Here is a 14,613-nt window from a genome sequence, read left to right as displayed (position 1 = left end):
TTTAATACATAAACTTTATCTACAAAATAAATAAAATATTTATTTAATAAAATTATTTATATTTTTGTTAAATTACACTCTTGGTTCCTATTTATGTTCAGTTTTGTCAATTTTGTTCAATTTAGTCATTTTTTGATAACTCAGTTTTAATAAGGGTAATGAACATTGATTGTCACATGTCACATTTCGTGATTTTTGTTAACAAAAGTCCAGATGTCAACCCAACAACATGCCACATTAGTCAATATTTTATATTCAATTTGGTTTCTATATTCTTTATTTTTCTTTAATTTAGACTCATTTTTTTTAAATGGAGCAATTTTGTCCATGTCCAAATTAGGACCAAATTTAAATTTTATAAAAATGTTACAATGATGTCTTTATTAAAATTCAAATTTTTATTAAATATTTTTGGTTTAGGATTTCAATTAATTCAAAATTTTAAATCAATGATATTAGTCTTCATTCTCAAAATTTCCGTTCTAATTTTAAACTAATTGTAGTCCTAAACAAAAAATATTTAATAAAAATATGACTTTTAATAAAATAATTATAACATTTATATAAAAATTTAATTTGGTTTTAATTTGGAGAGGGACAAAATAGGTTCATTAAAAAATTGAAGTAAATTGAGAAAAAATAACAAATATAAGGAACAAATTGAATATAAAACATTGACTTTAACACATGGCACGTCGCTGGGTTGACACGTATGCATTTTTTTTCAAAAAAAAAATTGAACAAAATTTGATGAAAATTAGAATCTGATTGAACAAACAAAAAATATTAAGACCGAATTAACAAAACTGAACGAAAACAGAGAATAAATGTATAACTTAATCTTATATTTATTTTTAAAGTTAGAAAAAGTGAATACACATTTATTATTAACGTATATGTTTTCACTGGTATATATCAAGAAAATTAGTTTCTACACTTGTTTTACAAATTTACTCTTTTAGTAAAAAAATTATTAAAATGTTTTTTATTAATTTTACTTTTTTAATGAATATTTTTTATTTTTTTTTATTTAATTATTTTTTAAAACTTAACCATTACAATAAAATTATAAAAAATATTTATATTTAATTTCTAATGATTATAATAACTTTATTATTTTTATTATTATAAAAAAAAGGAACCCACATCACATACTCATAACGCATGTGTTTTCCAAGTTTTCTTCACATGAATAAAGTTGTTCATCAAATAATTGGAGCCAACTAATGTGATCAATGCTTCTATCTTGAAGAAAAAGAGAACATTTTCCTATTTGATAATATTTTATAATTAATATAGTAACATAAACTTAACGTCCTAATAGCAAATTTACTTTTATAAATTTCTTAAATTAAAATAAATAAAAATCACACATCGATGTAACATAAACACTTATTTTACATTTCTTTATTAAAATGACATTGTTTTCTCTAACCCTATAATTTCTGAATACACTTACTCTTATATTTAAATGAACAATATCCAATTTTCTTATATTTTAAGAAAACAACAATCATTTCATTGTCTTATTTAAAAATAGCATATTTTAAGAAAGCAACAATCATTTCATTTTCTAATAAATGATTATAAAAGTTAAAAATTAAAGCTTGAAAATATCAAACATAATGATTTTTGAAATGACAAATTGAATTGTCAGTTATTATAGAATTTTATTATAAAAATTATATTGTCACTAAGTTATAATTGTCTTATATAAAAAGGTATTACTTTTAGAAAAATTAATATAAAATAAAAAATAACTATAAAATAAAGTATTAAATTAACTAAACAAGATTACTATCCTTATTGGGGTAAAAGAGGTAAAGCACAAAACATTCCTTGAAGAATAGTTATATGTGTGAATGATGTTCTGTTTGATCAGTTCAATGTCAACTATATCATGAATTCGTGAGAGTCAAATGATGTCATGAATTGTTGTGCAGTGGCTTTTTGAGTAATCGGTTGGATTTTAGAGTTGTCATGCTTAACTATGAAATTGGTTTAACAAGAAAAAAAAAATAGCATCACGATTATCGTAGAAGAATCTAAATTGAACATAAAAGAACACTTCTCCAAGAGATATAGAACTGGAAATTCCTATGATACTTCAAATGCATATAAATCTCATCAAGTTTCTGTATAACCTATGCTTTCTAAAATTTCTATATACAAAAAATTTATTACACAAGCACACAAGAAGAATCATGAATCAAGAAGATCCGAAACAGATTGAACATTACCTCCAGCTGAGATTTCTTTTTCTCATAGAACAGGCTACAACTAACTATCCTGAATTACACCCGTGTAAAACTATCTCTGTTGAAGAACCAGGAAAGCTTCACTTGAAAGGAAACCCTCATAATTACATGGTTGCCATAAGGAGAAACGATAAAGCAGCAAGCACGAAGAACATAATCTCATGGCTGTATAGGCCTGCTGAAAAAAAAAATACAGAGTCAGTTCATAACACCAAACCAATCAATCCAACTAAAACTGAAAAAATGAAAAAACTCTGAAGACATTGAAGAAACTGTAAACTAAATTGTTTAGTTGAATTTTTCATGGGTTTCAGATTTGGAAGCCAATCCTATACAAAATGAAACAAACCTGTCTGTGCTTTATATTATCTATGTACATTTAGAAACTTTGTTATTATAGCTCAAGCCAAATTTAGCCCCCTCTCTTAAATTTGAACATATGTATTATAGGATTGCCAATTAATTTTGAAACTACATTATACCATTTATATTGTATTTTGAAACTTCATAGATTACAGATTACTACTGCACAAACATAACAACTAGAAAAGGTTTTCTTACAACTTTGACTTGATGCTGCTGCAGGAAGGGCAGGGATGTTGACAGCTGCAGTTCCAACAACTTACAATTATCAGAAGTGCGGAAAAGAAATATAACATTTCAAAGAAAAATTACTACAGTGGAAATTTTGAAGCCAAAAAGAATCCAAAATAAAGAATCGAAAAAGAGCAGTTTGCCACTCATAATTATATTATAAACTTTCAACACGGTGTACATACATTTATTGCATGATGAAGAAGTTAGCTGAGATGTAGAAGGCCAGGGAGCTGGAATATTATCATTTAGATCACAAAGGAAGCTGATCCCAGAAATCCTGTCAAATGTAGCATCCGAAGGCAAACTAGGTAATAGACATCCAGCCTCTGTTTAGGGTAGACAGTGTAGCAAGTCACATCTCAGTAAAACATTAATGCAAGAAGGAAAATAATGATCAAGTACTGTCTCAACAAAACATTAGTTTTTTCTTATGTGAACCCCCTTCCCCTTCCTTCCCCATAAGTGGCACTTAAATTTATACTGACATAGTGTACATTGCAGAATTACCTTGATTTCCAACTGAAGAATCCACATTTTCGATTTCCACACCAAGTTGAACAAGGAAGAGAGAAGAATTGTTAGCATCAAGTATAAAATATTATAGGTATTGAGTGTGAGCTCATTATACTAACAAGAACAGAGAAAAGAAACCAACCTTGTAGGGAAAAGTCTTTAAGGCTGATGTGACAAAGACCATAAATATCAGCAGTAATATTTGATTTTTTTAACTTCATTGCCAAAGTCTCAGCACAATCCAAAGCTTGCAAGTTCGTGATGAAGCTCTGCTTTTGCAAGTGAGACACATAGCTTTCCATAGCATTACAGCAGGCTGTTTTGTTACTTATCCCATCCCCACAACCTCTGGTAACTTGCATTGTGTCAGGGAAAACCAGGGGACAAGCTGATGCAGAAGAGGAAGAGAGAATATATGTAAAAGAGAGGCAGTACTAAAGGGCCAGAAGGATTGACATCATTGGGAATTATCACCAGGTGATTAAAAGGTACTCAATGGAATCAATTATAACCAACTAAAGTCGTCATGCAATGATGATTACAGATTTGAAAATGCTTCTTATCGAGAGCAAGACAGAAAATAAAACCACGGAGGAAAAAACACCTAACTCACAATCTGCTCAAACTTTTCCAAGAAGGAATGATATAGCATTTAGCACACACTGACCTTTGTTAACATTGCAATTAGACAGCCCCCTGAGAACTTTCTTTGCATGAACAGGTTCAAGCTTACTAGCTACCCACCGGAGGACAATATTTCTACAATCACTGATCCGTAGTGGGTGCTCGGTTTGAACATGTGGTGAGTCCATGGTCAAAATATCGGAACCTTTTGATGCAATGGTTGTAGCTGCTTCTAATATTGCATTCTGACAGACTTGATAGCAGCATTCTTTCACAGGATCAATTTTGTCACATGCGGTAAGGAGCTTAGTAGTATCCACCATGTCATAAAAATCATTCACATTTTTTACAGGACAAGATGCCTCAGTGAGATTTGAAGAATGAATTGAACATATCTGCTTCAGATTAGTAGCAGCACCCTGGCCCATCAAAATCTGTTCCACATCTGCAAGGCAATGTTTGGCATTGGTCCCATTTAAGGCAAGTACATTGGTATATTTACTAGATTGACCAATGAGAATTGTGAGAGTTGCTTCCAATTGGGGACAACATATTACGTTAGCCAGAAATGGGGCAAAAACTTCCCAGCAATCAGTTGCCGTTACACTGATCAAACTTTCAGCACTACTAAAGTTTAAAGTGCAGAGTCCTGCGATCCAAGATACATTTATAAACACTTGTAAGAGGAACAGAGAACATTCAAGCATCTGAAAATCCAAAATAACCACAAAAATCATCTAGAAAGGAACCTGATAACTTTGGGATAGAGGTGTTGGTGAATGGAGAGAGTGGTGAAGGTGCAAGAGGAAGAAAAGGCTGTGGAGAACCAAAAGGTGAGAGTTTAGGGAACATAGAACCCACATGGTTAACCAGTCGTGCAGGACCTTGAAGATGATTGAATCTACTATTATGGGATTCAAGTGCGCCTAGACCAAAACACAAGATACTTTAGCTTTTGTTCACGTATCTTTCCTCTTGCTCACTCCCTTAGAATGAGTTAGCAGAGCAAGGAATTGCATACAAAAATTTGCAAACATCATGTTCCGTTAAATACTTACAATTAATAACAACTACAGTTCGGGCATGTAGAGGTGAGAACATGTCTTATTGTTAAGAGGAGCTGAATCACGGAAAGGCATCTTCAACTCAACATTAATTAATTCTCACCAATAAAAGCTCCCATTTACCAATTTTATTTTTGTTTCAATTCAACTGTCTGGTACATTACAATTTCAACCTAGTCCAATTTTGTTCAAAAGCAATAAATGAAAGACTATTCATCAACGAATGATACAGATAGTAAAACGGACAATCATGAAATATAATTGAAATTGACCCTTCTAAATATATATCTAACATCATCACCACCAAATATTGAACTGAAGCAATGGATAATGATGAGAATGATTGATAGAGCTAAACTTCAATTCATATCGTGATGTTCAGCACTCTAAAATTTTATAGGGAAGGGATGGTGGTCTAGCATTGCAACCCTGACTCTCCAAAATCAAGGATCATAAAAAATTAAGATTTAATTACTTATTTGGTCCTTATAGTTCCATAAATTTTACCTTTTGATCCTTATCTTATCCCTTTCAATCCTTACTTATATCATTTTAATCTTTTTTACTCCCAATACATACCATTTTTAATCTCTTATAGTCCTTGTCCCCTAAACTCCTTGGGATTTAAAGAGATTAAAAATAGGATGTAGAAGAAGAAATATTATTTAAACATAAGGACTAAAAGGTAAAGTTTATTAAACTATAGGGACTAAACGAGTAATTTAACAAAAAATTAACATGTAGCCTAATTGTGGGAAATGAACTCTATAATGTACAGGCTAAATGACACAAGCTCTGTTGTTAATTTTATCGAAGACCAATAACTTGTAAAAAGCAGAAACATCATTTTTAAAAGGAACAACAATTACATAATCAATTTGGCATGATAGCAGCTAAGTTGAACCGAAAATTCATGAACCAAGTTTTTTCTCTTTTATCCGTTGCACAGAAGATTAGCCCTGAAAGGCCAAGTAAAAATGAAACAACACAAAACCCTAACTCTTCCTACTGATGTCACTACCCCTTCTCAGTTCTCCCCATATCGAACAATAGAAGTTATAAATAGAAACCCCAAATACAGAGAACAATGCAAATGGAGAGAGTAAATTAAACTCGAAAAAACGGAAAATTTATCAACAACCAATGCACTTTAAACAGAAGAGCAATGCTGAAAGTTAATTTAGCTGAAACACTGGTCCCCAAAACATGTATCGGACCACGTAACACACCACACCCACCCACATGAGTAATAGTGAGACAGATCAAAGAAGAGTTAAAGAAAAATGAGAATAGGGACTTACGGAGAGACAGCAGGAAGAGGAAGAGGGTGAGGAGGAAGAGGAAGAAGTGGGGCATGGTGCAGAAATCGAAAGCAGCATTCAAGGAGAGAACAAAAAGGTGAGTGGTTGTGGCATTGGAGACAGAAGAGGAAGAAGAAGAGAAGAAGGAGGAAGAACTAGAAGGATCGGAAAAGGGTCACAAGATAAAGTGAAGTGTGAAGCGAAGAAAGGATGGAAGAAAAAGAAGAGTGAAAGCCATGAATGAATGAATGAGGGTTCAAAGTGAGTGGGGACTGTGGATGGCAGGATCAGTAAAAGCTGTCTGGTGAGAGACCCATAAGAAGGAGAGAGAAAGAGTAGACCCCACCATTAGCATTTGCAATGACTCGCACTTAGCTACCGCATTTACGCCATTCATTGCCTTTTTTTATTTCACTGCCTTTTGGTTTTTAAATTTGAAAATTACATAAACCAATTCTGGTTTTTAATAACATTTTATTCACATACAATTACAAATTGAAGTGTGAGTTTTATGTTTAAAGAACTTAATCTTGGATCAAGTTTGTTGTGTCTGTGACAGTATGTGCCAGCTCGTAGGTGGTTTTTTTTGTGTGTGTGGAAGTAGTTTGTTCTATTTGTAGGTTTCGTGAGTTGTGAGTGTTTGGCGCCAACTGTGTCTTGTGGCAGTTGGTAGATAGCGTGATTAATAGGGTGCGTTTGTGGGTGTTGCTTTTATTTATTTATTTTGACATGGAACGGCGAACGGAACGGAAGCATCGTTTCCTCCCACTACTTACCACTTTCATTTCTGATCTATCCGTAATGCATTCAATTCAGACATAATTCTTTATGGCTAATGAGCCGTTTTAAGTATGGTTTTTCAGATTCTATATCGTCAAATCAAGCTGCTTCTTATTAATTGTACGCTTCTTTTTACAATTAATGACACTTCTTTTTTACGCTTACTGTTCGTAAACAGTATTGTTTTCGTCAATACGTTGCTACTTAACCATCCTAGTTAAAATCCAAACGCTAGAGTGGTTCACGTAATTCACAGCTAAAAGTTTTCAAGATGTAACTGTATTGATTAAAATAAGTATCATTTTATTTTAGTCGTATAATATTAGTTTTCCTAAAAAGGTATTTAGACTCAGATAAAATTATATACAACTAATGTAGTTTCAAAAGGATGAAACTAATCAACCGGCAAAGCTCTCTCAACAAATTTTAAATAAGACGTTATTTTAAAATTTTAAATTCAAATTTCCCTTCAAAAATGTTGAATTCGGGTAAAATAAATTTACTTCGATTTATTTACTCATGACAAACTGAATACAAATAAATAAGAAATAAAAATAAGATAAAATAAATTTATACATCAACTAAATTTAGTTTATACATAAACTAACACATTTCAAATTACTTTTGTTCATAGATATATTTATTTTCTTTTTAATGTTTATAAAAAATTATCCAAACAGTATAATGTAAATTATAACGTAGGAAGTTTTACGTCAATTAATTTATAATATATAAATTGATGTAAATCTGACATTTCAAGTTATTTATTTTTGTAATATTGAGTTAATATATAAATAAATACAAATCTCATCTAACAAGTCAGTCTTGTAAAATTGAGTTATGCTTAAATTTCATTATAATTCTTAAGTGTTTTAAAGTTAATAATTTGGAATTAATATTTGATCTTTGATCCTTAGTATTTTTTTTTTCATTTTTGAAGAACCATTGTTTTGCATGAACAATTTAATGGTCGACGGTTTGATATTCAACAAATTTCCTTAGATCTTAAAGATATTTTTTATCTTATCATATCCTTAATTATATATATATTTTCTCTTTTGTACAATTTATTCAACGGTATATCATATATTTTATAAGACACCTATTTGATGATTTTTACTTCTTTTTAATATTTTTTATTTGTTAATTACCTTGATAATGTAAAATATTTTTTGGATTATTTTTTATATAATTATAATTTGTTCTCATAAGAGCAACTTTACCGGTATAATTGTATGAATATGTTTCGTTTACTATAATATAATAACTTATTGTTATAAATATTTTTATAAGTAAAGTTACTTATCGTTTGCAAAATTAATAAAAATTTTAGTTAATATGAAATTTTAGTTATGTGTATTTTTTATATTTATATAATTATTTTAAATGTTTTTTTGTTGTTATTTGATATTTTAATTTGAAATTTTGTATAACTATTGTTTTCCTTAATATTTGACATAAAAAAATATTACGTTTTTTTAATATCGAATATTTTGATTATATCATGATTCATTTATTTTGATTTTTTTATAAAAATAATTTAATTGATACTTAGAACAATAAAATGAGTACGAGTATGATTATATGAGTATACTTGTTATTTGATGGGATAGAGATGAAATATATATATATCCATTAAGTTTTAATATGGAAGTGAGAATGAAATTTTATTACGAGGATGAATGGAATAATGAAATTCGCACTCATCTCGCCCAGTTGTCATTTTTATATATATTAATTCAAATACTATTTTTCAAAAAATAGAAAAGTGAATGTATATTTTGTAGTTATATATCTGAGTTAAAAAGATAAATATATTTAAGCTAAAAATTATATTTTATAGTGTTGATTAAACCCATACTATCGTCGTGTGTTTTTTTGTGTAACTTTGATACATAATTTTTAGATTCAATTTTGAATACAATAGATAAGTATTTGATTGTATTTTTACTGAAATTAGAATATACCGTCTCATTTCATGTCATACACGTAGTTAAACATGCATTTACAAATACAACACCAATGAGACTTGAACCTAATCACATCAGCTATTAACATCATTCTCAACTCAAAACCTTAAAACATTGAGTTTATGGATCTTCAACCTTATATGATGCTCCACTTTTTTCATTTATACCTAATGTGAGACTTAAACTCATACTTAAATTTTCAACCATCTCTCCCTTAAGGATGAGTTCCTTCCACCACATAAAGGTATTTTTTCCTTAAAAATATCCCTATAATCAATCATATATAATCATAAAATAATTTAATACATTATACCCAGGGCAGGAACTTAGTGTTGACATAGGGGAGCCATGGCTCCCCCAACACTTTATTTTTCTAATTTTTTATATATTTTTAAAAAATATTTTATATATTATAATTTTATTTATATTAATTTAGTTTAAAAAAACCTTTTTTAAATTTAAAAATTATATTTTTCATTTTTATTATAATTTCTTTTATTTCTTTATTTTTTTCGTGTCTCTATCTCTTTCTCTTTTTTGTTTCTATTTCAATTTTCATCATCAATTTTTATTTTTATTTTCAAAATCAAATTGCACTAAGAAAAAATTGAGGAGTTAAGGAACATTTTGGATTGAACAATTTCTTTTTTTGAATAAATTCATTTTTTACTCTTTTTTTTCCGAAGTAATATGTGTCTTTTTTACGCTTTAGGCATATCTCTATCGGGTTAAAGATCATAAAATCATGCTTTAATTGTTCATCGAACTCTTCTTTGAGTAGATAGAGTTATTTTAGACTTTTAAGTCATGTAAGGGAAGAACAAGATTATGAATCTCTAAGACAAGGGAATGTAATAATCTAGAAATTATTATTTTTCTTAGAATATTAAGTCTTAGTTTTAAGATTTAGTTTAGGATATTCATAATTTAATATTTTTCTAAATAGGTGAGAGGTGACAAATTTATATTAGAAAAATTATGGTAAAGAGTAAAATAATTGATTTTTTTTAAATGGAAGGCTTGTGATGAAGATGAAAAAAGTACATCTATGTCATAAACTTGAGAATCCAAAAATTGAAGAAAATAAAAAACAACTCTCTAAAGTTCCTAAAGTTGTATATAATAAATTTTTAAATGCTTTAGAATGTGATCCCGGAAAATAACTTTTACTCATTTTTTTTAATATATTATTGTTGATGATAAATTTTATGCTACTTTTTTATATATATTATTGTCATATTTTTTGGATTCTATTGTTATAAATGCTTGTTTTGAATAGAAAAAATGATGTGAAAAATGAAAACTTTTTTAATTAAAAAAATAATTTATATATAACAAATATAATTTTGTTTCCCTAAAATCTTTGTTGAACTTCCGCCACTGATTATACAAAGTATGAGGCTTAAAAAATCAAATTTAAACATACATATGGTATATTCGTAAACAACTAATAATCATTTACATTTATATAGTTATATTAAAGTGTGCTAATTAAAATAAAGTATGTTCATTTAGTTCATCGTAATAAAATGTATTAATTTAGGGAAATTTCATTATAAAATTATCCCATTGTTGAGATTATCCTAAGATTATCCCACGTCACTATTAGATGAATAAGATAGCATGATAACATTGATGAGATGTTACTATTTTTTTTACCAAGAAAATTAAAAAAGTATAATTAATGCTTAACCTATGCACATTTGCAGAAGAAAGAAAAAAACCTTTAAAGTAAACCTGTAGAAACAGTATTAAAAGACATTTTCAACGGTAGAAAAGGTAAGCATAAAAAGTTATTTCCAGTCACAAAAGGCCCACACAACAATTCTTAAGTTATTTAATGCCCGCAGCCAGCCGTCTCTGGGCCCAACTTCCCATACCTCCAAATTCAGTACCTATTATTTCTTTTGTTTTAAACCATTAATATTTCAAACTCCAAATATTAAAACCCATCTCAAACCCAACAAAATTTGGATTAGTTGGATGTTTTTATCTTCCATGAAAAGTCATCGTAATAACAGCTCATATTTTTCAATTCTTTATTGTTTTGCGCATATTATTAATTTTATTTCGTTTTCTTTATCTATGGTTACTGGTATGATATACCATCTTCTAAATGAAAAGTAGGCACTAATAAATAAAAATAAGCATTGTGTGAAGGAAATATTATAAGAGTCAAGTATGTTTTTAGTGTTGAACTTTAATCTAAAATTAGAATTCGTGTCTCTGTCTAAAACTTCAATATATTTCGGTCCTTAAACTTAAAAAATGAATGAATATAATCCTTTTAACTCAATTACGTTAACCTTTTTTAAAGTGTCGAACATATTTCTCAGTAGATATTGAACCAAGAATGTGTCAAACAGTGTAAAAAACTCCAATACTAATATGAAAAGCGTTCGACACATCAAAAAAAAGATAACATAATTGGGTTAAAAGGACTATATTCATTCATTTCTAAAATTTATAAACTAAAATGTATCGAAGTTTCAGACAATGACCAATTTTGAGTCAAAGTTCGGGGACTAAAAATATAATTAACCCATATTATAATCACTTTTAAGACTCTACGTATATTATAATCACTTTTAAGACTCTACGTGTATGTTCCTCTTGGAGCCAATCATATCTGAGTTCAATGATTAGTCACCATAACTAAGAAGTTTAGGCCATTTCTATATATCGATCCACCTAGATCTTTCTACACTATGCTCAAATATTTAAATCTCGTATTCACCTCTTTATGTGAATTTTACGTGAACGATTAAGAAATTTCTCACCGTAGAGTTAGCTGCATCGAAAATCTTTTTTTTTTTATTTTAAATAGAAAAAAAAAAGGACAATAACTTTTGACCTTTAAAACGGATGCCAGATGTGAATAAATAAATTCCCACACATGAAACAGCAAAAAAGACAGCAAGATTATCTCTTCTGGACAGGTTTGTTCGCGTGTCACGGTTGATGAATACACGAAACTTCTTTGATTCGGTCTCTTATTATCAATAATCCCCAGTTTAATTTGATATTAAAACCATATATATAGTTACATACACCATAAACTATAATGTAGTAAAATAGAGTTACTTGGATAATTTCTCACAAGAAACTCGATCTACAATTTTCACTCGCAGAACGACGAATATACAAATGACACATTCCCAACCATAGAAGAAAAACACAAGCTGAAAACATGGAAAAAAAACAAATAAAAAAATGACCTAAAGTAACCTTTCTGAACATCTACTCTACACACCGCCACCGCCTTTGATCCCGTTCCTTGAACTAATTTACCTCAGGTATACTCTGAAGCACGGGTCTCCAAGGTCTATGATGAACATCATGGTACTCGTTACTGGAATGATCTCTAGCGTGAATCAAACGAGCCAGAACTTGTTCCGCAGAAGCGTGTCCTTCTTCACCCAAATGCTTGTTACTCTCTTTCCCCCCCAGCAACTGTGCCAGCTCCTTCTTCGAGATCTTGATCTTCACCTTCCCATTGGCATCAGAAGAAGCTCTCAGCGCACCCAACAGCTTCTCCTTCTCCACGTTATCCAAACTGGACTCATGAACTTCATCAAACACCTTCCCCGAACTCATGCTCCTCCTCCTCGATGACAAAGAACCCCAATCATCACCACCCCAATTCGTCGTAGACGACTCTGTGGCACAACAGTTTCCCATTCCTGTATATACTATTGTAAATATCTACTACCTTGCTGGATCGATAAAAATGGAATTGATGAGAGAGATTTGTGACATGGTTTGTGTGTTGATATTTATAAGGGTGATGCAAGAGATGGGTAATTGGGAAATTGACTTTTGGTTCTGGATTTGCGATTGAATTAATTAATATCTGGTACATGTGGCAGATAGCTAGATGTGGTAATTTGAATGTGCATGGCATTGGCAGCTGAAAGGGTAAGCTTTGTTGACCAAAATTAAATTAATTTTGTGATTTTAGGGTAGTGAGGGACGTGTAGGACCCAGATGAAGTAAGGTTACTTGATTGGGTCCATCATCCATATATATTATTGTGTGAAATGGAGGAGAAGGAGCATCTTTGGAAGTGCGTGTGAACGCGTATGTGCCATTGGAATCTTAGACTTGCGATGATTTTAGCATCACGTGTGGGCTTGGTTAATTTAATCACTTACATAATCTTTTATAACCTAAGGGTATAGAATCTTGCGCTTTCAAATTAAACTAACTTTCTGCAACAGATCCAACATAGCGGACATAAAACAGTAAAATCCATTAATAACGTCTTGAAAACGAAGGAATAGAAAAGGAATCACTACGATTGTTTGGTAGTGGGTTTTGGGTGAAATTATTGGGAATACCGAAAGAAGAGAGTTGAATGATGTTTATCCTGTTTTCAGTGAGCAGATACGTTTCTTACGCGATTAAGAGAATGTTGGAATAAAAGCGAGACAAGAATGATATTCCGTAATGTAAATAAAGGGCATAGGAATATAATAATATTGGGACTCAAATTACTTTGGAAATGGTTGCACATGGCAAAGAAAGATAATATGCGTATGCTTTGTTGGTAAGAAGAAAGTAGAAGGAAGAAGAGCCACAAATAAGGTTGTCTAAGCTGGCTAGTGTGGCTATGGCTGTGAAGCATGCATTATTGTCGGTTGGTAGTTGAATGCATGCAAACTGTCTCAGTGTGTTTGAAGTTTCTTAGAAAGAGCACAGGATGTTCTTATTATCTAGTTAAGAGGAAAATACGAGAAAAAAAAAATGGTTTCATTATCTATAGTTTATGAAAATAGTTTTATACAACAACTCATCGTACAGCATTGTATGCGATAATATTTTTTATTTCTCTCTTTTAACATATACTTTTTTCTCTTCCTCTCTTAGTTGTATAATTTCTTGCATGAGTTGTTGTATAAGTGTACTTTATTTTATGAGAATTAATTGTCGTGAGATGGAGAGAGTGGGCACCGTCTCAGATTTGTATCCTCAGCAGAGTATAAAAACATCATCTCACGTTTGAATTATTCAAAAAAACATATACACTTTATTATAATGCGTCAGCAAAACATTCATTTCATAAAATATCTATTACCATTTTAAGTTAATTTTTACAGGTAACTTGTGTCACGAAGACTAACCAGGGTTAGATTTTTATGGTGATATTGATTTTGTTCTTATCAGTTTGAAAAATGAAGATATTTTTACCCTTAATACCGTCGACTGAATTGGATAAACATTGCGCAGTCACTGAAATTGCCCACAGATATAAACTGAACCATCACATCTTTAATTTTCTTATGATAGTATCTGAAATCATCTGCTTCGTCATTTTGACTCATTTTTTCTTTGCCTCCTGCTTTGCAATTGGGTCACTATATCATATAGTTGAATATTTGTTGGATTCAAGCTAAATACTGTTGTTGGATCAACTTCGATCGGTTTGAGATTTTAACCACTAAAAGTTTTAGTCTTTTTATATTAAAATGAAATAAGATAACTATGTGTATGATCAAACTTTGGA

General features: G+C 30.2%; 2 protein-coding genes across 5 annotated transcripts; both read right to left on the bottom strand.

The window, feature by feature from the left end:
• Window positions 1-2,080: 2,080 nt before the first annotated feature.
• On the bottom strand, window positions 2,081-6,669 carry LOC114188928 (putative GPI-anchored protein At1g61900). 4 transcript variants are annotated; one of them, XM_085674159.1, is made up of 9 exons: window positions 6,358-6,667; window positions 5,051-5,112; window positions 4,742-4,918; window positions 4,036-4,641; window positions 3,511-3,756; window positions 3,363-3,374; window positions 3,038-3,181; window positions 2,820-2,864; window positions 2,081-2,436 (listed from the first exon to the last, which is right to left on the bottom strand). In XM_085674159.1, the coding sequence occupies exons 2-9, from the start codon at window positions 5,091-5,093 to the stop codon at window positions 2,363-2,365; spliced, it is 1,347 nt and encodes a 448-aa protein (XP_085530285.1). In that variant the 5' UTR covers window positions 5,094-5,112; window positions 6,358-6,667; the 3' UTR covers window positions 2,081-2,362. The 4 variants fall into 4 exon arrangements, with proteins under 4 accessions (XP_085530285.1, XP_027933402.1, XP_027933401.1 ...); XM_028077601.2 differs by lacking the exon at window positions 5,051-5,112 and having other exon boundaries at window positions 2,081-2,433; XM_028077600.2 differs by lacking the exon at window positions 5,051-5,112 and having other exon boundaries at window positions 6,358-6,665.
• Window positions 6,670-12,100: 5,431 nt separating this feature from the next.
• Window positions 12,101-12,940, bottom strand: LOC114187282 (uncharacterized). Its single transcript, XM_028075490.2, has one exon. The coding sequence runs from the start codon at window positions 12,786-12,788 to the stop codon at window positions 12,390-12,392; it is 399 nt and encodes a 132-aa protein (XP_027931291.1). The 5' UTR covers window positions 12,789-12,940; the 3' UTR covers window positions 12,101-12,389.
• Window positions 12,941-14,613: the final 1,673 nt, after the last annotated feature.

This window comes from Vigna unguiculata, chromosome 6 (genome assembly GCF_037176805.1).
Source record: "Vigna unguiculata cultivar grain cowpea cultivar isolate G323 ecotype 2 chromosome 6, ASM3717680v1, whole genome shotgun sequence".
Lineage (NCBI taxonomy): Eukaryota > Viridiplantae > Streptophyta > Magnoliopsida > Fabales > Fabaceae > Vigna > Vigna unguiculata.
This window is presented reverse-complemented; position numbering and strand designations above follow the sequence as displayed.

Coding starts and splice junctions, on each gene's coding strand:
- LOC114188928 (XM_028077600.2), bottom strand. CDS start 6,412: ATGCCCCACTTCTTCCTCTTCCTCCTCACCCTCTTCCTCTTCCTGCTG. Junction 3,757..4,035: donor TAATTGCAATGTTAACAAAG/GTCAGTGTGTGC, acceptor CTTCTGCATCAG/CTTGTCCCCTGGTTTTCCCT. Junction 2,865..3,037: donor TTCTTCATCATGCAATAAAT/GTATGTACACCG, acceptor TTGGAACTGCAG/CTGTCAACATCCCTGCCCTT.
- LOC114187282 (XM_028075490.2), bottom strand. CDS start 12,788: ATGGGAAACTGTTGTGCCACAGAGTCGTCTACGACGAATTGGGGTGGT.